Genomic DNA, 22,472 nt, shown 5'->3' with positions numbered 1-22,472 from the left:
GAGAAGAAGTTATCAAAAAAAAAGGTGGAATCTCGTTTTTGTCCAGCGTGATTGAAGCACATCTGCATAAGACAAAACAACCGACGAACCAAAACCCAAGTTTTTGTATGAGGCTAGTATTTGCACTGACTTGCCTTGATATGGTGTAAACCATACAATATAACCTAGACGAAGAGTACCCATCCAAAGCTTATAACCCCAACGATTGTTTCGTAGGGTGCCTTCCAAAATATGGTACCATAGCTTCATCTAGGATCTAGGCTATGTTCTTGTTCGAAAGGAGCGTGATTTAAAAATTTTTTATTCAATACATCATATAATGGCCGTATTTTAGCAAACTTGTCTGTTTTGTCCAAACTATTATTATCACACACATGAAGAATTTTCATTATATGGGAAAATCTATCTCTCGATAGAGCTCCAGCGACTTTTTCATTGTGACTGTCATCACGATTTTCCCAATACATATATCTTTTTGGTAACACCACGTAGCCACTCAAAATAAGCACACCCACAAAACACCTAATTTCATTATCTGTAACATCACTAGTCAAGTTTTTTTGTGCCGCGTATGTATTTGTATATGTTGTCATCATATTGAATAGGTTGTCGTCAAAAAATAGCCTGAAGAGTTGTAATGGCGTGCGATTATGTTTAGGTCCGATTTCTGGTCTCCAGTAAACATCTTTAGGATGCTGGTACAGATCACCTATAAGCCATTGTGCAGATCCTAGTTTTTCGAGAATAATCGATGGTTTTGTTTCTTCTTTGCGTAGTGTGGCAAGAGGTACGTCGTCGGAATCCGCCTCTTCTGCACTATGATTTTGATTGTCGAAAACAACCTCCACGTCATTTCTCAGCTGGCTTCCTGGTAAATGGTCTATCGTTGTGACATCCTCGTCTCCTGAATCGCAATCTGTTATATTATCATTTGCATTGTCTGGAGGAAAAAGAATTATACCATCAGGAGGCGTTGGAATCTCATCTGACTCAAGTTCTGCAATTAACTCATGCAATTTTAGCGGTTTCCTAAAACAATAACCATTTTGTAGTGCTTATTATTACTGTCCTTTTAAAAGAACAAAACAAAAATGGCCGTACACAAGAAAGTAATAAAAAACTCAAAGCAATATTTCCACTATAATTACACGTAAGTACAGCAATGACTAGCAAATCATGTAAAACGCCCACATTTGATTGGTAATTAAAAAAACTTACCTCCAATTAGCAGTATCCATGTTTAATTAAAAAACAAAACAATGCTATGCCGGTACGTAAACAAACTTTTAAAGCGAGCAACTGATGAAATATCTTGATCGATATGTTTGACAGTAAACCCCACAGGCGCCATCTATCAACGGTAAGTTTAAGTTATCAATTTAAGGGAAATAGATCGATTGCCTTTTAAAAGGACAGTAGTAGTATGTGGGTTAAAGGTGTATTATAAAAGTTTCTTTGTTTTAAAGATATCCGGGAAAATGTTCACAAAACATAAGACTACAACATGATTTCGATGTATACCGACCCGTGTACCTTGTTCTCCCTACAGAGTGTCTCAAACTTAACATAAGAATAACATTTCTTTCTTCCACTCGGTATAAGCTCAAAAAAGAAGTGTGAGTAAACCTATGCCCAACAGTATAAATACGAAAGAAAAATCTAAAATAATAAATTTTTAAATAAGCACAATTTTTGGTGGAGCAAAACTTTTGCGGGTAAGTTTAGTATCATTTTTTAAAACTATTTCCCTTTCTGTAACTAAAGATAAAAATTGTCATTTTATATTTGAATATTTGTCTTACGTTTATATCTCCATCAAGCGTAATACCACAAACTGGACAGGATTGAGTCGACGGACTTGCTGGCGAAAGAATATCACGATGTTCAATATTGACATGAAGTTCCAAATCGGGAGCAGATTGAAAATGTTTCGCGCATAAAGGGCACACATACTGATCTGAGGTTGTAGTCATTTTGCCCACCGACGGCGAAGTCAGATCAAAATGACTTCTGAAATTAAAAATACGTTTATTTGTATCATAATTTTCATTTCTAAAGAGATTTTTATTATTTATTGTCAAAGATCAACTGTGTTGTATGATATAATTAATCATTGGTCAAAAATAATAATTTTTTTTTGAGTCTGTTATTTAGTAAATATTTTCTGTTTGTATACATCGAAAATTAAACAGAAACGGCATAAATAATAAATAAAGTTTGCTTTTGTAATTTTAGATAATGAAAAATAAATATACGGTGTTTTGGCAGATTTTTTGAGGGGCCGTTGCATTTAAGATGCCAGAGAGGGGTGAGGGGTCACTATGGGTATGAAGCGAGAAGTGGCAGACTGACGTGGTAGTGTATGCGTGGGCACTGCAATGTAATAACGTATTTTATGTGTCGCGAGGCCTAAAAATGTCTTCCAAAAAGTATAAAAATGACGTGGACTCTTTTTGATATATTTGTGGAGAATTCATTTAAGCGGGAGCCAAAAAATTTTGTTTGACAGCTCTACAAGAAGCTTAAAACAGTTCATCTTCACAATGGAAATAGTGTTGTTCTGAAGCTATTTCCTTGTGGCATTTTTGTAATCAACTATTCTAAATGGGAAATAAGCCATAATTTAACTAAAAAAATGATTTTATTAACGTTTCGACGTCCACATCGGATGTCGTTGATAAAATACAAAATATTAATAAATTAAACAAAAATGTTGTTGCTTAGTAAAAAATTCTTCTAATAATTTAATTTATCTGACTCATTTATATCGGCAATGGAGACATATATATTATACATTTTAAAGCAGAAGACTTTAAAATGATATTGCCAATATTTATGAGTTGCGTTCCTGGGACGACTTTACTGAAAGATAGTTCATTCGGTTACATAAAATCAACCCCAACTCAAGAATATCCGTCACAAAAAAATCATAGCATGTGATCTGTCTTTAAAAAGACAACCACATGCAACGGTGGCAGTAAAATTCTCTTGTTAGAGAATCTATATTTATTATTTATTATTGATTATTTATTATTCGTGATTTACTAAGTTGTATTTGTATTCTCTTTTGTATTTATGGGTTTTATATATGCCGGGTCTTTTATAACTAAAATTAATAAAAACATATAATTCAAAATTTGTTTACTTTTAAAAATAATTTAAATTAAAAAATAGAGCTTTTTCATAAAATTCGAAATTTGTTCTGGTAAGTACAAAAGCAAACTTTATTAGATAAAAATATTTTTTCTTTCTTTAGTTAGGCGTAAGTAATCAAAATCAGAGGTACATAACTCAGACTCAAAATTCATGTTGACCTGTGTAATGCATGTTGTTGACTAGAACTTTCAATAGAATGGGAGCAGAACATGTTCTATTACATAGATTATAAACTTGCGTAATAAAAGTAAAAGTAAAAAATAAAAGAAACCAACATTTGAAGAAGGTATAAAATAAACTCGGATTCCTTTGATCAATTTGATCATATGGCGCCAGTACGCGTTTGGACAACTAGTTGGGCCAATGTATACAGAACCACTTGGCATACCTTCAGAATTGGTGTCCAACATTGGTCTACAAACCAAATGTTGATGGTTTTTCGTATACATATCAAAGGAACACCATACAAGGCCAATGCAGACTGAACAACTCCACCAACGTGTAAAAACTGTTCTTACTTGGCTCAACTCGTTGGTCAAACTAGTTGGCCAAACGTGTACTGGGGCTGTTAGACGAAATTATGAGAAACTAAAAAAATAGAGAATAGAGAATTGGGAAACACGGAGCTGAAAATTATTTTCTATGCCGATGATGCAATTATTATAGCATAAAATGGCTGCCATATAATGCTGTGCCAATTTTACATCACTTCTTTAAGCACAGCTTAAAAGCAGTTTTACTACATAATTATCTGTTTCTATTCCTGTTGAACATTCTGTGTTCTTGAAAGAGAACTATGAGAACTTAAAAATTATTCTTCAAAAACTTCTCGAACAAACCGCTAATTACACTAAATTATCTTGTTTTTTGTCTATGGGACAGAACAGGCCGAAAAAAATCACTAGTCAATGGAAAGTTGGGATTCAAGGACGCTTACTTTTGAACAAAATAATATTCTACAAGAAAACTTGCCAACAGGAAACCTCTTTTCTTCCTTTCTTACAAAACCAAGCCTTATGAAACAATTTGTTAAATCTCTGCTAAAGACGGAGAATGTTTCAGATACCTACTTGTTTAAAGAGTTTCCAGGTATCTCGGAGGCGAAATTAAAGGAGGTACATACAGTGAGCACGTAAAGGTTGGAATAAATTCATTTTCTCGAGAATAGACGACTTTAAAAAAAAAAAAACCAAAAACAGGTCAACTTTTATTTTTAAATTACGACTTTTTGGCATATATATCATACTAGTAATGTCACCCATCTGGGCGTGATGACGTCATCGATGATTTTTTTAAATGAGAATAGGGACCGTGTGATAGCTCATTTTAAAGGTAATTCAATTTTCTATTCAATAATATAAACATTAATATAATTATTTATACAGGGTGTCCAAAAAAATGTTTTTTGAATTAAATTTATTAACATAAAAAGAAGAATGCATGTAATTTATTTAATTCAAAATACATTTTACTGCTCTCAGAAAACGGAAAAAATGTTTATTTGAAAAATAATCATTGCTTTTCGCTAAAATTAAATATTCAAACTGTCAAGAGGCAGGTGTATGGCTGCTTTAATATTTAATTGAAACAAAAAACAATATTTATTTATCAACTAAAATTTTTTTTCTGTTTTCTGACAGCAGTAAAATGTATTTTGAATTAAATAAATTACACACATTCTTCTTTTTATGTCAATAAATTGAATTCAAAAAAAATTGTTTGGACACCCTGTATAAATAATTATGTTAATATTTATATTATTGAATAGAGAATTGAATTACCTTTCAAATGAGCTACTACACGACCCCTAGTCTCGTTTAAAAAAATCATCGATTACGTCATCACGCCCAGATGGGTGACGTCACTAGTATGATATATATGCCAAAAAGTCGTAAATTAAAAATAAAAATTGACCTGTTTCGGGATTTATTTCCAAAATTGGCCATTCATGAAAAAATTAATTTATTCCAACCTTTACGTGCTCACTGTATATTTGTTGTGCGAGATATCAAAAGTTCTCTAGAGGATCAGGAGTGTGTTAACACCATGGCAGATCTCCAGAGAGAATGATAGATCACACTTAAGAATGTTGTGGAGAAATGTTTGGGCAACAATAAAGTGATTACATAAATATAGTTGAAAGAATGCCAAAGTCGTCTCAAGGCTTGAGTTGTCGCATGAGCATAAGGGTATATTTTCTCCATTCCCACCTGGCCTATTTTCCTGGCAATTTGGGGGATGTGAATGAATAAAAAGGAGAACGTTTCCATCAAGATGGCAAGAAGGATGCTACAAAGGGACGTCATATCGAAAAACTAAAAAATACGTGTTCAATATTTTTCAAAAATCTATCCAATGATACCAAATATGACCCCACACGGAGAGAGGTGGGGGGTAAATTTAAAATTTTAAATACAAATACCGCGATATTTCGCAAAATAAACGTCAGATCGAAAAACTGCAAAATACACTTATTCAATATTTTTGGAAAATCTATTGAATGGTACCAAACACGACCCCTCCGCAGATGTGGGGTGGGGGGTTACTTTAAAATCTTAAATAGGAGCCCCAAATTTTTATTGCAGATTTGGATTCTTTACGTATAAATAAGCAACTTTTATTCGGAACATTTTTTCGAATTATGGATAGATGGCGCTATAATCGAAAAAAACGATTGTTGGAAATGGTAAATTAAATTAAAAAATGGAAAGTCCCCACTAAAATGGAAAATTTTACTTAACTTTTTTTGGTTTTAGGACCTAATAATCACAACCCAATAGGTCCCCAAAGCGCTCGAGTGACTGCAAATTTAGCATACTTTCCTCCCCTACTAATAGTATTTATAAGCGAAAATGTACCAACAGTACAGTAAGTAAATGATTTTAGATAAATTTAAAAGGTTATCTGAATTCAAAAATAAATAAAAATAAATAACCATTTTCATCTCATTGCAATACGAAGCCAAAGTCGTCTTATATTTTAGTTCGTTTAGAGAGCGCAACAAGCACTTAAGTTCGTTAAGTTTCAAAACTTGTTTTTCATTAGAGAATTCATATGTTGCTATCTCTAAACCAAACTGAAATAATTCAGATGACTAGCCACGTATTGCAACTAATGAAATGATCTAGGTCTAGGCGCTATAGCGACATCTGCTATATACAAGTCAAAGTTTTCAACTTAATAAAATATAAAATAATATTATTAAAACCTTTATTGGGACCATTTTCAGATTACACCTCCGTGACTACTAAAAATTCAAGCCAATGGGATGCTGGAGCTAGGAAGATGAGGGAATTCTATAAATTGAAATTCACGTCCCATCTGTCCAGCGCGGAAAAATGCCAACGAAAATGGAACCCTACATACTCAGGTAGGAGTAATATTAATAGAAATAAAAATTGATAACCACTTTCATCTCATTGCAATACGAAGCATAAGTCGTCTTATAAACTAACATGCATAGAAATCGGCCCACTTAAAAATTTGGTCATTTTTGATGTCTCATATTTTCTAAACCTGTTGGCCGATTTAAGTCATTTTTTGAATATGTTATAGCCTGATTCTTTAACAATACCACTGTAATAATATTGTTGCTAAACAGGTAAATTTATATTCATTATATACCGGGTGTACCAATCAAACTGTGTTTTTTTTCTCAAAGTTCGCATCACACTGTGGAATATTATAGCATTTATAAAATACTGAAATTAAAACCTAATAGCCTCAGGTTTTCTTAACAGTCTGTTTTTTATTCATTCGTTTATGTTCGATAATAAAAAAGTTAGGTACTTTAACAACTAAACATGTTCTTCATCAATACACGGTGTTTCTAAATAAGTGCGACAAACTTTAAGGGGTAATTCTGCATGAAAAAATAAATCAGAATTATTTGGCTTAATTTGGCTTTATAAACGTATGTCCGCAAATGTTTCGTTTTCGAGATACGGGATGTTGAATTTTTTCTTACAAACTGACGATTTATTTATTGCTTTAAAACCAGTTGAGATATACAAATGAAATTTGGTAAGTTTTAAGAGATAGTTATTGCGGATTTTTTGACATAAAATTAAGAATTTAATATTCACCATTGGCGTACATACGGGTAATATGCTCGGTCATATTACCCGTATGCGCGCCAATAGCGAATATTAAATTCTTATTTCTATATCAAAAAATCCCCAATAACTATCTCTTAAAACCTACCAAATTTCATTTGCATATCTCAACTGGTTTAAAGCAATAAATAAATCGTCAGTTTGTAATACAAAATTCAACACCCCGTATCTCGGAAACGAAACATTTGCGGACAAACGTCTATCAAGCCAACTGTCATTATTTTTTCATGCAGAATTACCCCTTAAAGTTTGTCGCACTTAAACACCGTGTATTGATGAAGAACATGTCTAGTTGTTAAAGTACCTAACTTTTTTATTATCCAGCATAAACGAATGAATCAAAAAACAGAATGTTTTTGGAAAGAAAACTTAAGGCTATAGTTGGGTTTTAATTTCAGTATTTTATATATTATGCTAGAATATTCCACAGGGTGATGCAAACTTTGAGAAAAAAACACAGTTTGATTGGTACACCCGGTATACAATGAAAATTTACCTGTTTAGTAACAATATTATTACAGTGGTATTGTTAAAGAATTAGGCTATAACATGTTCAAGAAATCACTTAAATCGGCTAACAGGTTTAGGAAATACAAGTCATCAAAAATTACCAAATTTTTAGTGGGCCGATTTCTATGCACGTAAGTTTATTTCAGTTCGTGTAAAGAGCGCAGCAAGCACCCTCTCTAAACGAACTGAAATATAAGACGGCTTTGGTTTCATAGTGCAATGAGATGAAAATATTTAATCATTTGTATTTATATTAGTATTACTCCTATGTGAGTTTGTAGGGTTCCAGTTTCGTTGGCATTTTTCCGCGCTGGACAGATGGGACGTGTATTGCAAATCATAGAATTCCCTCCATTCCTAGCTCCAGCATCCCATTGGGAGATGTTGATTAAACATTGTTGATTGGGGGATTAAATTAAGTACATGTACTTAATGTAATCTTGTAACATCGACTGGTAGTCACCATATTTTCATAAAATGTAAAATGTAAACCATGTATTATGAAGTTACCACTTTAAATAGTGCGCTAGTTACAATTACTTAGCAGAATGTAAGTATTCTCCACATGTTTTGCACGACATTTTATGAAGTTTTTTAATAAACAATTTTATACCAGTATACAACTTGAATTTTTTACTTCTGTATGAGTTTTTAATTTAATATTATTTTATATATTTTATAAAGTTGAAAACTTTGACTTGTTTAAAAATAAATCTTTAAAATAATTAATAATAATAATAACACGACTTCACATATTTTTACATGCACTACTTATCTCTTTCGAGTATTACAAAAATATTACCTATTTACGTGTTCTTCTAATTTATTCGGATTTGTACTAGTATAATTGCACATCGGGCACTGGAGCGTGCTGGGAGGGTTTTTCAACTTAAGATCTAAATTCGAGCGTAAAGGAGACCCGTGACCATGGCTGACTTTATTCGGACTAATAGCACCACCTCCATTTACCTAAAAAATAAAGTGTTTTGTTTAATTTAAAAATGGCAAAAATCGTTAAAAAATACAGTAAACTCGGTTCGCTCAACTGAGCCGCGTTTTGACAGATTCATAGTAGGAAACCTACAACACAAAAATTCCTACCTCACGCTAGCGGCTCAAATAACCTTACTATTTCATTAAAAATAAGAATTATTGGAAATAGTGGAAGTGTAAAGTAAACTCATAAAATTTTGTGGAATTTATTTCTACAAAATATTTTTATTTTATAAAATAAATAATTTTGTCATTTGTTATCAATACATTAACAACGATATTAGCTACAGTCGGAAAAATGAAAGAATATCCATGAACAACATATAAAACACGCTGTATTTTCCTGTCACCGTGTCACAAAGAAAATTGCCCAGCGCCAGTACATGTAATAATAATTATTACATGTACTTGCGCTGGCCAATTTTTTGTGTGACACGGTGACAGGAAAATACAGCGTGTTTTATATGTTCGTTCATGGGTATTCTTTCATTTTTCCTACTGTATGAGTACGTGTGCTTGGTTGTATAGTAATTTCCAGCCACGTCTAGTCTGTCAAAATGTAACTAACTTTGCAAAAAAAAGTAATTACTAAAATTACTATACTAAATTTACAATCAAGATGCAGTAGAAATAAACAAACCAAGACACGTTAAATGCTACTAGGAGAACTCCCGAATCATAATTTACAATGTATATACCGGGTGTCCCAATAAGAATGGCTCTCGGCCATATCTCAGGAACCGTTTATAGTACAGCTTTGAAAAAAAAAATTATAACAAAAGTTGTCTCGGGAAAAGACTGGAAATTATTTTCATAATTGTAGGTCCACCGCTAGAGGGCGTAATTGAATATCAAAAATTAAAAAATCAAAATTTTACAAAACTTACCTACTGGAAATCCAATCATCGTATTCTTCATAAAACTCTGCGCATATTTGATTTCACAAGTTTAAGTCTACCTTTGCAAATAAGAGGTGGGGGTGAGTGGGAACCTTCTTATGAAAAAATGGCTGTAAGTCCTGTTCCGCTAAATCGAATTTGGATACTTGGTCTTGTTGAAAACAACTCTTTTTCGTCAATGTTAGTGTCTTATTTTCGAAATAGGTTAATAAGTAATATGCAAGCTAGGAGGCGTTATTTAATTATTTTCAGAAATCTAGTTTTCTTTGGAAAATATTTAAAGTATGCATTTTTAATCCTGTATTACAAAATTAGACTAAATTAGCAACATAATACCGAAAACCGCATGTTAATACCTTTTTTCTATCTCCAGATATCTTAAGAAATGTGTAAATTTTAAAGATAACTGTTACTGTCACCGGTAAACGAGGTTAAGGAAAAGTAATGTGCTATGGAAAAAACTAATAAACATTTTCCAGATGTAAACGTATATAATTAATTAAACAACAGTAAGACAAACAACACTATAAAATATAACAAAGAAATAAAAGCAACTACTTACTTAGTCTTAGTGACTGCCTAAATGTTCAAATTGTTGCCCATCATTTCGGATGCATTTCGGAGACGTTTATTTGTGGGGACGGATTAAAGACCTTGTTTTTGTCGCTAGGCCCACTACTCAAGACAACATGATCTAGAATCTAGAGAATACGAAACGCCATTCAAAGCATTGCGAAAGCAGAAATTGATGCTGTTCAATCTACCCTTGAAAGAGTAAATTCTTGCATCGAAAATGATGAGCAACAATTTGAACATTTAGGTCGTCACTAAGTAAGTAGTTGCTTTTATTACTTTGTTATATTTTATAGTGTTGTTTGTCTTATTGTTGTTTTAATTAATTATATACGTTTACATCTGGAAAATGTTTCTTTGTTTTTTCCATAGCACACTACTTTTCCTTAACTTCGTTTATCGGTGACAAGAACAGTTGTTTAAAAATTTACACGTTTCGTACGATATCTCGAGATAGAAAAAAGGTATCGACATGCGGTTTTCGGTATTATGTTGCTAATTTGGTCTAATTTTGTAATACAGGATTAAAAATGCATACTTGTATTTAATATTCTCCAAAGAAAACTAGATTTCCGAAAATAATTGAATAACGCCTACTAGCTGGCATATTACTTATTAGGCTATTTCGAAAATAAAACTCTTACATTGACGAAAGAGAGCTGTTTTCAACAAGACCGAGTATGCAAAATTCGATTTAGCAGAACCGGACTTACAGCCATTTTTTCATAAGAAGGTTCCCACTCACCCCCACCTCTTATTTGCAAAGGTAGACTTGTGAAATTAAATATGCGCAGAATTTTATGAAGAATACGATGATTGGATTTCCAGTGCCCTTTCATTAGGTAAATTTTGTAAAATTTTGATTTTTTAATTTTTGAAATTCAATTACGCCCTCTAGCGGTGGACCTACAATTATGAAAATAATTTCCAGGCTTTTCCCGAGGCAACTTTTGTTATAAATATTTTTTCTCAAAGCTGTACTATAAACGGTTCCTGCGATATGGCTGACAGCCATTCTTATTGGGACATCCGGTACATTGTAAATCCCAAATCATGATTTCCAAAGTTTATACATTGTAAATTATGATTCGTGCTCCTAGTAGCATTTAACGTGTCTTGGTTTGTTTATTTCTACTGCATCTTGATTTTAAATTTAGTATAGACAGTTGTGTCTCAGATTAGCAAATCGACTTTATTATTAGCCTTATTAACGCAAATATTAATTTATAATATTTCGAGGACAAAATTACTTCAGAAAACACCTCAGAAAGGGGCAAAATTATGGAATAAATTCATTTTTTCCAGAATTGGATATTTTGGACTGAAATCCCGAAACAGGTCGATTTTTATTTTTAAATTACGATTTTTTGGCATATATATCATACTAGTGACGTCATCCATCTGAGCGTGATGACGTAATCGATAATTTTTTTAAATGAGAATGGGAGTCGTCTGCTAGCTCATTTAAAAAGTTATTCAATTCTCTATTCAGTAATATAAATATTACCATAATTATTTATACACGCTGACATGAAACTTAATTCACAGACAGAAAAATTCAACCCAATAAACACGCTAGTTATGAAAATCAAGGGAACTTAAGGCATATATAGTCCGTCCGCTATAACTTTTCCCATGCATTTCGATTCATTTTCAATCAAATTAAGTCAAAACATAAATTGAAACGAACGTCGATGTGTATATATGTACATTTTGTATACTGTATACTATATACTACACACATCGGCGTACGTTTCACTTTCTGTTTTGACTTAATTTGATTGAAAATTAATAGTACCGCATGGGAAAAGTTATAGCGGACGGACTATAAGTTATTATTTAAGTCTTTTATGTAGTTTGGGTTTACTTTTTTTAAGTCTTTTGGTTGGTGTTTTTTGGAAGTACCCCCTAAGGCAAATGTCTAGATCCGCCACTGACATAAGTATCAGGTTCTGAATATTGCACTGGGAATGTAGAGTAGCAACAATTTTGATACATCATACAGATTTAAAATCAGCAATCTTAAATTACCAAATTTGGAAAAAAATATTGTGTTTTGATTGACATTTTCAATTTCTTTCCGCCATTTTGTTTTTCAAAAAAAATGTCAAATTCTTAATTAGCGATGCCAAAAACCTTTAAGTACGAAAGTATATCCACAGTGTATTTACAATATTAAGCTTTTAAATGTGCATGACCACATTTTCGGCATTTTGAAGAGACAGAGAAGGTTGAATGAACCAAGTGTCTCATATCACTAATCTCAATGCATGAGTCGGTCGTGAACACAGAGATATGCATAATGCATTATCTTTTTACGTCCATGCCTGAGACGAATCTGTAAATATGAGAAGGATATCTATGTATGTATAGTAGATAAGCGTCTCATCACTAATCTCAAGGCATGGGTTGACCGTGAACACGAAGAGTGCATTATCTCTTCACCTGATAAGTATTGGCAAATGTGAGAGCGAATTGTATGTATAGTATTAGATAACAATTATTTTAGACAATATTTATGCATGGATGTTCATAAATATATTGTGTCAAAATTTAGTCTTAGTCTTTAGATATCTAAAAATTGAAAAAAGCTAAACAACTACTGCCCTTTTTATTGACTATATAATATGAAATGTTACATTTTCTTATTTTAATAAAATTAACAAGATTATCAACTACATATCAATTATTCATTAAAATAATTTGGTGTTGTCTAAAAAAATAATTAATCGATTATTTAATATTCTGTGCGTCAATGACAATCTAAATTAAAAATGAAATACAATTTTTATCAAGGAATTTCTATAATTATATGATAATATACCAATATATCGAGCTTGAATTTTCAATATCTGAAGTTTTTTAGAAATATTTTAGTGTCACGAGTTACATATTTGGTTATACAGTGGAACCTGCTTAATTCGAACTTCCATAATTCGAAATCTTCTTTAATTCGAATTTTTATTCTGGTCCCTAGAACTTCCTATAATATAAGTAATGGTAAAAAGTCGTGAATAATTCGAATTATATTTTGGATAATTCGAACTTTTCTGCTATCTTTTCTGAATATCTTAGAATCTTTTCGTCATTACTGAGAAGCTAAAGTCTAAAAGCAGCTAAATATTTCGGATCCCTTTGGAAAAAAGTCTGTCTTTTTTTATAGCTTGCAAATGTTTTAATTGGTACTTTTGGCCGAATTTTGTTAGTCAATTTTTTTAGGTTGACAAAACTCGGGCAAGAATAGGAACAAAAACATCTCCAAGCGATAAAAATGATCAACTACTGTTTTTTTGCTGCTCAACTACTGATATTTATCATTTGCAGATGTTTTTGTAGGTAATCCTTGTTTTTGTAGATTTATTTTTTAATTCGAATTTTTGGATAATTCGAATTTTTTTAACGGTCCCTGAGATTCGAATTATCCAAGTTTCACTGTAATTCTTAATTCAATACGTGTTTGTTAAATGTACACACATGGAGATTAATAGGGAACTTGCATACAATTTTAAATTCGAAAAAAATGTTATAAATCACAACAGAACATAATTTAAAACATGTATCAAAGATAAAAAAGTTTTGTTTGTCTTTCGTTTGGCCCCTAAAGACGATTCTAAATTCAAATTAAAGCAACTAGCCCAAAACGCGTCGTGACATCATACGGTTAATGTTTACATTCTGCACCAACAAAGTAAACAAAGTTGTATATAATTTTAAATAAGACATTATAAACGTGAGTAGAAAATACAGTTATGTGACTCACAAGTGTTTTTGATCGTTTGAACTATTCATAGAAAACTTGTACTTTTACAAAATGGTTTTATTTTCCATAGTAAACCTTCTTTCCTTTCCTTCAAAAACTGTATCAAACTCCAATCTCAACAAACTGGTATATATTATTACAATGACATACGATAAATGTCATTACAATATAAATATTTTTCCCTTATTCCGCGACGATGAGCTGGCCAAATACCCACAAGTAGGTGGAGGCCAATAAACTAAAGAACGAGAAGAAGAATATACCTAAATATAACCATAAATATAACCATATAGTTAAACTATGTGACGTCACGGGTCGTTTGAACTATTTGACTATCGCAGAAGATTTTAAATTTGTATTTCTAAGTTATTATGAGTTTTTGAAGCGTGAAATTTTGGAAATCTCATTTTTAAACAAAACTGAACATTATTATGTAATAAAAAAAAACATGTGCAAGCTTCCTATTGTTGATATGGCCTCGATGGGACATACAAATGTCGAATAGGTATGTCCCAATAAATATCGATTTGCCTCTATGACATTTTTAGTATCTCTGCTAACAAAACTCTTATTCCCGCATTCTCAGCGTAATTCACGGTTCAAATCTTTATAGACTGTAAACTTGCGGTAAAGACGGAAGGCGAGTTTCCTGCGTCTTAAAATTGGAACCCCTTAGTAAGGAAGCCTCTTACGATTCAACTGATTCCTGCTTGTTTTCCGCAGTACTTCAGCCCTACTACTGCTTTACCGCGTATATTTTCCCAGTGCGAGTTATGTTGTGTCCCGATCTGCAAATTTAGACCCTTCAGTGTATCAGGTATAACCCTGAAGCATTGTGTGTCTCATCTGCTCCATCCCTCGCATGAGCCGATGTGCACTTAAAAAGGTTCTTTAGGCCTACATCTATGTACCATATGGTCAGAAGTCATCATCCATGCGGTATCCCTGAGGAATGTCCAGTAGGTCCTGTATAGATGTTGTTGGTGTGCTCCTTAGAGCCCTGCGATTTTAAGGCAAACACCACCAAGTAAGCCTCGAGGCTAATATTACCCCAAGATACGATTTAATTCAGTCAAAAGATTAGGATTTGTACCATTCAGGCCCTAGTCCCATAAAATTTTTTCTTCCGGTAAATTTCATGATTTTTGATTTCTGGGGGTTAATGTTAAGATCTAAAGTTAAATAAAGTCCATTTTGTAGCTACAGTCAGAGCCTGTTGAACTAAAATGACTAGTTAATCTGCAAACCCGAGGAAATGATGTCTATCGCTGCCGAGCCGAGTCTACCTATCAGCTCATCCATGACCAGGTTCTACAAGAGAGGTGATAGGACACCCTGCAGACAGACTCTGGCTATCTGTGCTGACAATTCATCACTCAGTAACGATGTGTATATAATACTGCTCCACAGTATGTCTTATTTTCTTATATCTTTTAGACGAATCAACCTTGTAATCGCTACATAGGTATTTTCAGCATCTGTTTGTTTTCCAGACAAACCCAAGCAAATATGTCTAAAGGAGGCTTTTAGGAAAGATCAACAAATATAGTACAAGATAACAGCGGTTAAATTAATCATCACAGATTCACAAGATTAATGAGGGAGCACCTATGTTGAACACACTGATATGCTAAGTAGAAAAGAACAGAAACTGAAAGATAATTTCAGCGTGCGTAGTGTAGGTGTAGTCATTTGATTTCACATCAAAGGAAAATTCATGAAAATACGGTAAAATCTACAGTAATGGGTCCTTACCTTAGGATTGGAATTTATATTAATATTACTTTTAACAGCACCTAAGTGATTTGTATTGTTGCTAGAATATGAAGCTAGATTCCAATGGTCTTCGCCATTTATCCCCCCACCGTACTCGCTAAAAAATAAAAAAAGTATAAAATACACCAGTAAAACAAGCTCACATTATATAAAAATTATTTAAATAAAACAATTGAAGAGGTGGATTCCAAAAGGGCTTAAGTCATTTTTTTCACATTTTGAGCTGTTAGTTGGATCTGATTATAGAGCATCATTTCTAACATTAGAAAAACAATCCATGCAATAAAAGCTTAAGTCAAGTATACTATACAGATTACAAATCAGCAATGTTTTCTAAAAGTGCTTTACTCATGCCTATTTCTATGCAGTTGTCTCCCACATCAATTTTCCAAAAGTGCTTAAGTCACTGACTTAAGGTCGTTTTGAAAAAAAAAACCAAATGTTTAACTTCTTAAAAGCCATGATTTTGTGTTCAAATCTTACTTTAAATTGTCTTGAAAGAAGAATTTGAACCTGAAAATTACATGACATGAACATTTAATTATTTTCTTAAATATAGAAAAAAATCGTTCCTGAAAAATTTACTTTTTTGACTTAAGACCTTTTGGAATCAACCTCTTCAATTTTAAAATTTTATTGTAAAGTATCATCACAGAATTAAATTATCAACTGTTTTTCCGACTGGATACCTTTCTCTAAGATACCTTTAAATACGCAAAGAAAACTGTCATAAGTGTAGTTTCTGTAGTAAAAACTAGTGATGGGAACATCGAATCTGATCTCTCTAACTAAAGATTTATAATATTGAGGAAATACATTCCACTATGTTACATATCATAACAAGCAAAAGCACGTGTTAACGATCAGCAGTCAGAGGAAATTGAAATCAAACGTGGGGTGAGACAGGGATGCATGTTGTCGCCAATCCTTTTTAATTCCTACTCGGAAGAGATCTTGAAAAAAGCTCTTGAGGGTGAAACAGCTAGAATAAAGGTAAATCGAGTTCCCATTAACAACATTTGATAGGCGGATGACACTGTCACCTTACACTGACCAGAATACTGGAGTTTGGAAAAGAATACGGTCCAACAATGATCATCACGCAATATCGAAAACTCAAAGAAATAACGAGAATTTCTTCATAAACGGATCCAATGTCGAACGAGTCGACCAATATGCATATCTTGGAACAATGATCAACTCCACAGGTGATTACTTGATTACATAGATGCTACGATTTCTCGACTTTGTTTTATGGAATGGAAGCTTGAACCTTGAATGCTGCATCAATGAAAAAAACTAGAATCATTCGAGCTGTGGGTGTACAGGAGAATTCTGAAAATATCGTGGACAGAACACGTCACAAACAAAGAGGTTCTGAGAAAGATGAATAAAGAAATGGAAATCTTAAATACCATCAAAACAAGAAAATTAGAATAGGCACCTCGGACATACTACACATGGAGAGAGATACAACTTAACAATACTGATACATCAAATGAACTTTTCAAAGCAGCCGTCTCCAAAGTCCGAATAGCTATGTAGTCCAGAAAGCCACTACGCATCCGCTAGGAAAAATATTCCGATTCGGATTTTTTGCGCAATCTTACTCAAAAAGGACCCCTTTTAACAAATTTGCATGTTGCCAGGACCAAAAGTGAGTCAAAAATTTTTTAAACGTTTATTTTTTGTTTTTTTCTTAAAATTATTTTTTTTTGCATGGAACAAAGTTCTTTTAGGTTTTCTGGATCATTCCAAAGAGAAAAGGTCTTTAGTGACTTTTCTCTAAAGTTGATAGTTTTTGACATATAAGCGATTAAAAATTGAAAAATTGCGAAATTGGCCATTTTTAACCCTCAAAAATTATGTGAAAAACTGAAAATTTGAATGTTGCCACGGTATGCAGATATTCTTTAAACATCGATTGATGAAATCACGAAGAGTTTTTTGCAATACAATGTTCAAAACTCCTTTGTTTTTTAATTGCTAATCAAGCGTGCGCGACAAAGGAATACATTCGTTATTTCGTAAACCGACGATTTTAAGGAAAAATCCCGAAACAGGTCGATTTTTATTTTTAATTTATGATATTGTGGCATATATGGTATACTAGTGACGGCAACCATCTGGGCGTGATGACGTAATCGATGATTTTTTTAAATGAAAATAGGGGTCGTGTGCTAGCTCATTTGAAAGGTTCTTCAGTTCTCTATTCAGTAATATAAACATTTACATAATTATTTATACAGGGTGTCCAAAAAATTTTTATTAAATTAAATTATTTGACAAAAAAAGAAGAATGTATGTAATTTATTTGATTCAAAAGACATTTTACTGCTTTCACAAATCAGAAAACAAAGTTTATTTCACAAATAAACATTGCTTTTCGCTTAAATTAAATGTTCAAACTTCCAAGAGGCAGGTGGCTGATTGGAGCTGGCTAGAATATTGAATTTAATCGAAAAGCAATGTTTATTTGTGAAATAAACATTTTTTAGTTTTCGGGTAACAGTAAAATGTGTTTTGAATTAAATAAATTACATACATTCTTCTTTTTTTTCAAATAATTTAATTAAAAACTTTTTTTGGACACCCTGTATAAGTAATAATGTAAATGTTTATATTACTTTGAAGAACCTTTCAAATGAGCTAGCACACGACCCCTATTCTTATTTAAAAAATCATCAATTACGTCATCACGCCCAGATGGATGACTTCACTAGTATGCCATATATGCCAATATCATAACTTAAAAAATAAAAATCGACCTGTTTCGGGATTTTTCATTAAAGTCGCCGGTTTACGAAATAACGAATTTATTCCTCTCATTTGCACCATACTGTATACACATGTGTGTGTTCACAAAGAGGGGATGGCATTAGATAAACTTTTTGCCACAGACATTTGAAAGTTGAAGATTGAAGATGTCATATTAAATTTTTATTTTAGAATCTTTAAGAAATTGTATGATAATATCATTAATAGTTTTGGTATTGAAGCTTAGTAGATGTGAACTATTCAGCTGTAAACTTAGATTCCGCTCCTGAAGTCTAGCAATTAGTGCTTTCGTATGGTTTTTATTAAGTTCACAATTAAAGATTATATGATTTAAATCTGCAGTAGAGTAATTATCGCATGAACAGAGAGAGTTGATACGCATTCCTATTTTAGCTAAATGTGCAGGAAAATTGCAATGGTTTAATCTTAAGCGACTTAGGGATGTGGAATAAAATCGAGTAACGTGATAATCAAATATATGTGGGATATTTTGCGGAAGTTGTGGGTGTATGTAAGTGTATGGATTTCTCGAAGTTTGTACAAACTTAAGCCAAATAGTTTCCCATTTCTTTCTTAATTTTTTATGCAATTCTGGAATGTAATCGCTGGAGATTGTTAAATCTACTATTTCATTTAAAGTTGCTGAATTCTTTGCCATTTCATCCACTATCTCATTTTCTTTGATTCCGGCATGTCCTTTTACCCAGATAAAGACCAATTCACTGCTATTATTTTTAAATCGAGCGATTGTCTTTACTAATATGGCATAATAACTCATTGTTGTGTTTTTTGGTTATTGGTTGTGATATTGCCTCAAGAGCAGATAAAGAATCTGATAGTATAACCGTGTCTCCAAAGTTCTGTTCGACCGCGTAAGTTAGGGCTCTTTCAATAGCATAAAGTTCAGCAGTGAAGATAGATGTACATTTAGGTAGTCTAAAAGAATTACCACTTTTTATATTCGAAACATAATAAGCGCTACCTACACTATTACATGTTTTTGAACCATCTGTATAGATGTATTTATAATTAGAAAATTCAGATAAGATTAATTTTATAATTTTATTGTTTTGGCATGGTAAGTTTCTGTATGTAGGTTTTATGATCTTTGGAAAGATTGCGATTTCCTCAATAGAAAGGTTATATATGGGTAATATTTGTTTAGTGTTAATGCTAAAGTTGTTAGTTTCTAGATAAGCATCTGTAAGAGGGGGAGAAGTTTTAATTCTCCAATAAGAATTTGTTAAGTTATATTCAGTGAGACTGTTAATTTTACTTAATAATTTATGTGAGTCTAAAGTCCTGGTCTTTAATAGAAACTTATTAGACAAGAATTCTCTTCTAAGGTTTAGAGGAGGTTCCTGCGCTTCTGCTAGAATTGCAGCACATGGCGTTGACTTAAACGCACTAATACATATACGTATTGCCTTATACTGAATATGATCGATTTTTGATAAATTAGATTTTGACGATGAACCATATAAAAAGCATCCATAATCAATGATTGACCGAATATACGATTTATAGAACATTAATGCTATCTTTGGGTCGGCACCCCATCTAGCTTTACATATGCAACGAAGCATGTTTAAACCTTTTTCGCATTTGTTGATAATGTGATTCACATGGAGTGTCCAGGTTAGTTTTTTGTCCAAAACCACGCCCAGATACTTATGGTGAGAGGATACATTAATATCAACATTACTTAAATTTATACTGGTAGGGGAACTTAACCTATGTCTAGTGAAAAAGGTGATGCTAGATTTCTCAGGGGATAACGTGAAATTAAAAGCCATAGATCATCTTTTTACACATTGCATTATCAGTTCCAAATCGCATAAACACTCATTATATGATTTACGGCTGCTGTATATACAGAAATCGTCTGCATACTGAATGATTTTAATTGTATTATTTGTTTCATTTAACATGTCATGCAATTCTGCAGTATAGATATTAAAAAGTACTGGACTTAGGACTGAACCTTGCGGAATTCCGACTGATAATAATCGAGGGCCGTAAATGTGATTTTCTGAATCTCGAATGAAAACTTCTCTGTCCCTATAGAAATCTGTGATTCTTTGTGCGAATTTATAATTTAGACCGTATTTTATGAGCTGTAAAGTTAGAATATCAATATCCAGAGTATCATAAGCCCCTTTAATATCTAAAAACAAGCATGCCGTTATAAGATTAACGGAAAGTGCATTCTGAATGTCGGAAACTAATTGAGCTAATGCTTCAGAGGTGCCTTTGCCTCTGCGATATCCAAACTGATTAATAGGTAATAAACAATTACTTTCAAAATGCAATTCCATTCTTAATTTGATTATTCTCTCAAATGTTTTTGTAATGCATGATATTAATGAAATGAGTCTGTAAGAGTTAGGTAGACTTAAATTTTTGTTGGGTTTAGCAAGTAAGCAAATTACAGTTTTTTTTAAACTTTGGTCATATAAACCTTGCAACCACCAACTATTAAAAATATTTAAAAGAATTTCTTTAGCAATTGCAGGCAAGTATTCAATAATTTTATATGTAATGCTATCAAAACCCGGTGCTGTACTTTTAGATTGTTTGATTGCTAATCGTAATTCCTCTAAACTGATAGGCATATAAAATGATTCATTGCATGCTACATTACTATTGAATTTACTGAAGTCGATTTTATTTGATGCAAATTTGGGAATAAAAAACTCAAAAAAATCGTCCACCATATCAGCTGATATACTGCCCGATCCCGTTGAGTCTTTGTTTGATATTTTTTTTATAAATTGCCAAATTTTAGTAGGGTGCGTGTTTTTATTAATACTGCTTATGAAAGATATCCAGCTATCTCGAGCTTTTTTAGAAAATAGTAATTTAGTTTGACTAGCTACATTTTGGTATTGACAATAGTTTGTATAGTTTGAGACACGCTTATACTGGTTCAGGGCTTCTTTTCTGCGACGAAACATATCATAGCATTCGGTATCCCACCATATTGGACGTTGAGTTACTTGTTGTCTTGCTCTTTATAGGGGAATAGTTGCATACACATGCAACGGTGGAAAATGGTGTCGCACACGCTTGATTGGCAATTAAAAAACAAAGGAGTTTTGAATATTGTATTGCAAAAAACTCTTCGGGATTTCATTAATCGGTGTTTAAAGAATATCTATCTACCTTGGTAACATTCAAATTTTCAGTTTTTCACATAGTTTTTGAGGGTTAAAAATGGCCGATTTCGCAAAATTTCAATTTTTAATCGCTTATATGTCAAAAACTATCAACTTTAGAGAAATATCACTAAAGACCTTTTCTGTTTGGAATGATCCAAAAAACCTAAAAAAACTTTGTTCCATGTAAAAAAAAATAATTTTAGGAAAAAAACAAAAAAAAAACGTTTACATAATTTTTGACCCACTTTTGGTCCTGGCAACATGCCAATTTGTTAAAACGGGTCCTTTTTGAGTAAGATTGTGCAAACAATCTGAATCGGAATATTTTTCCTAGCGGATGCGAAGTGGCTTTCTGGACTAATTATGATTACCGATCTCCGTCGCGGAGTAGAAAGTGTCACATATTTCTCCACGGTGATTTGTAGACATCTTCTCATAAAGTCCAATTCAACTGTTCGTATTTTATATCGTATTGTTGTTGTCATTGGCCATACAACCGCTGAAATATCCTTTTTTTTTTTGTTTATAGAGAGTGTAATTGTAGGAAGTTAAAAAACAGATTTATCGTTGCTGAAAATAAGCTCCGATCAACTTGCGGGGTCTTTACCATGTGTCAATTTCAGAAAAAATTTATTTATTTTATGATCTTATAGGTTCTAAATTTTTTTGAGTTAATAAAAGCACTCTTAAAATATACAAAAAATTTTTTATTCATTTTCACGTCTTATAAATTCAAAATGGCGAATTTCAT

General features: G+C 32.4%; 1 protein-coding gene across 4 annotated transcripts in view; it reads right to left on the bottom strand.

Annotated features, from left to right (window-relative positions):
- LOC114336778 (zinc finger-containing ubiquitin peptidase 1-like) overlaps window positions 1-22,472 on the bottom strand; it is a 135,461-nt gene that overhangs the window by 78,937 nt on the left and 34,052 nt on the right. For all 4 annotated transcript variants that reach the window (XM_028287155.2, XM_028287154.2, XM_050646860.1 and 1 more), the window contains exons 3-5: window positions 15,762-15,879; window positions 8,584-8,750; window positions 1,803-2,010 (exon numbers count right to left, since the gene is read on the bottom strand). In XM_028287155.2, coding sequence (XP_028142956.1) covers window positions 1,803-2,010; window positions 8,584-8,750; window positions 15,762-15,879 — 493 coding nt within the window. The remainder of the gene's footprint in view (window positions 1-1,802; window positions 2,011-8,583; window positions 8,751-15,761; window positions 15,880-22,472) is intronic.

Source organism: Diabrotica virgifera, chromosome 3, assembly GCF_917563875.1.
Source record: "Diabrotica virgifera virgifera chromosome 3, PGI_DIABVI_V3a".
Classification (NCBI taxonomy): domain Eukaryota; kingdom Metazoa; phylum Arthropoda; class Insecta; order Coleoptera; family Chrysomelidae; genus Diabrotica; species Diabrotica virgifera.
The sequence above is the reverse complement of the archived record's forward strand: the minus strand, read 5'-3'. Positions and strand labels throughout refer to the sequence as shown.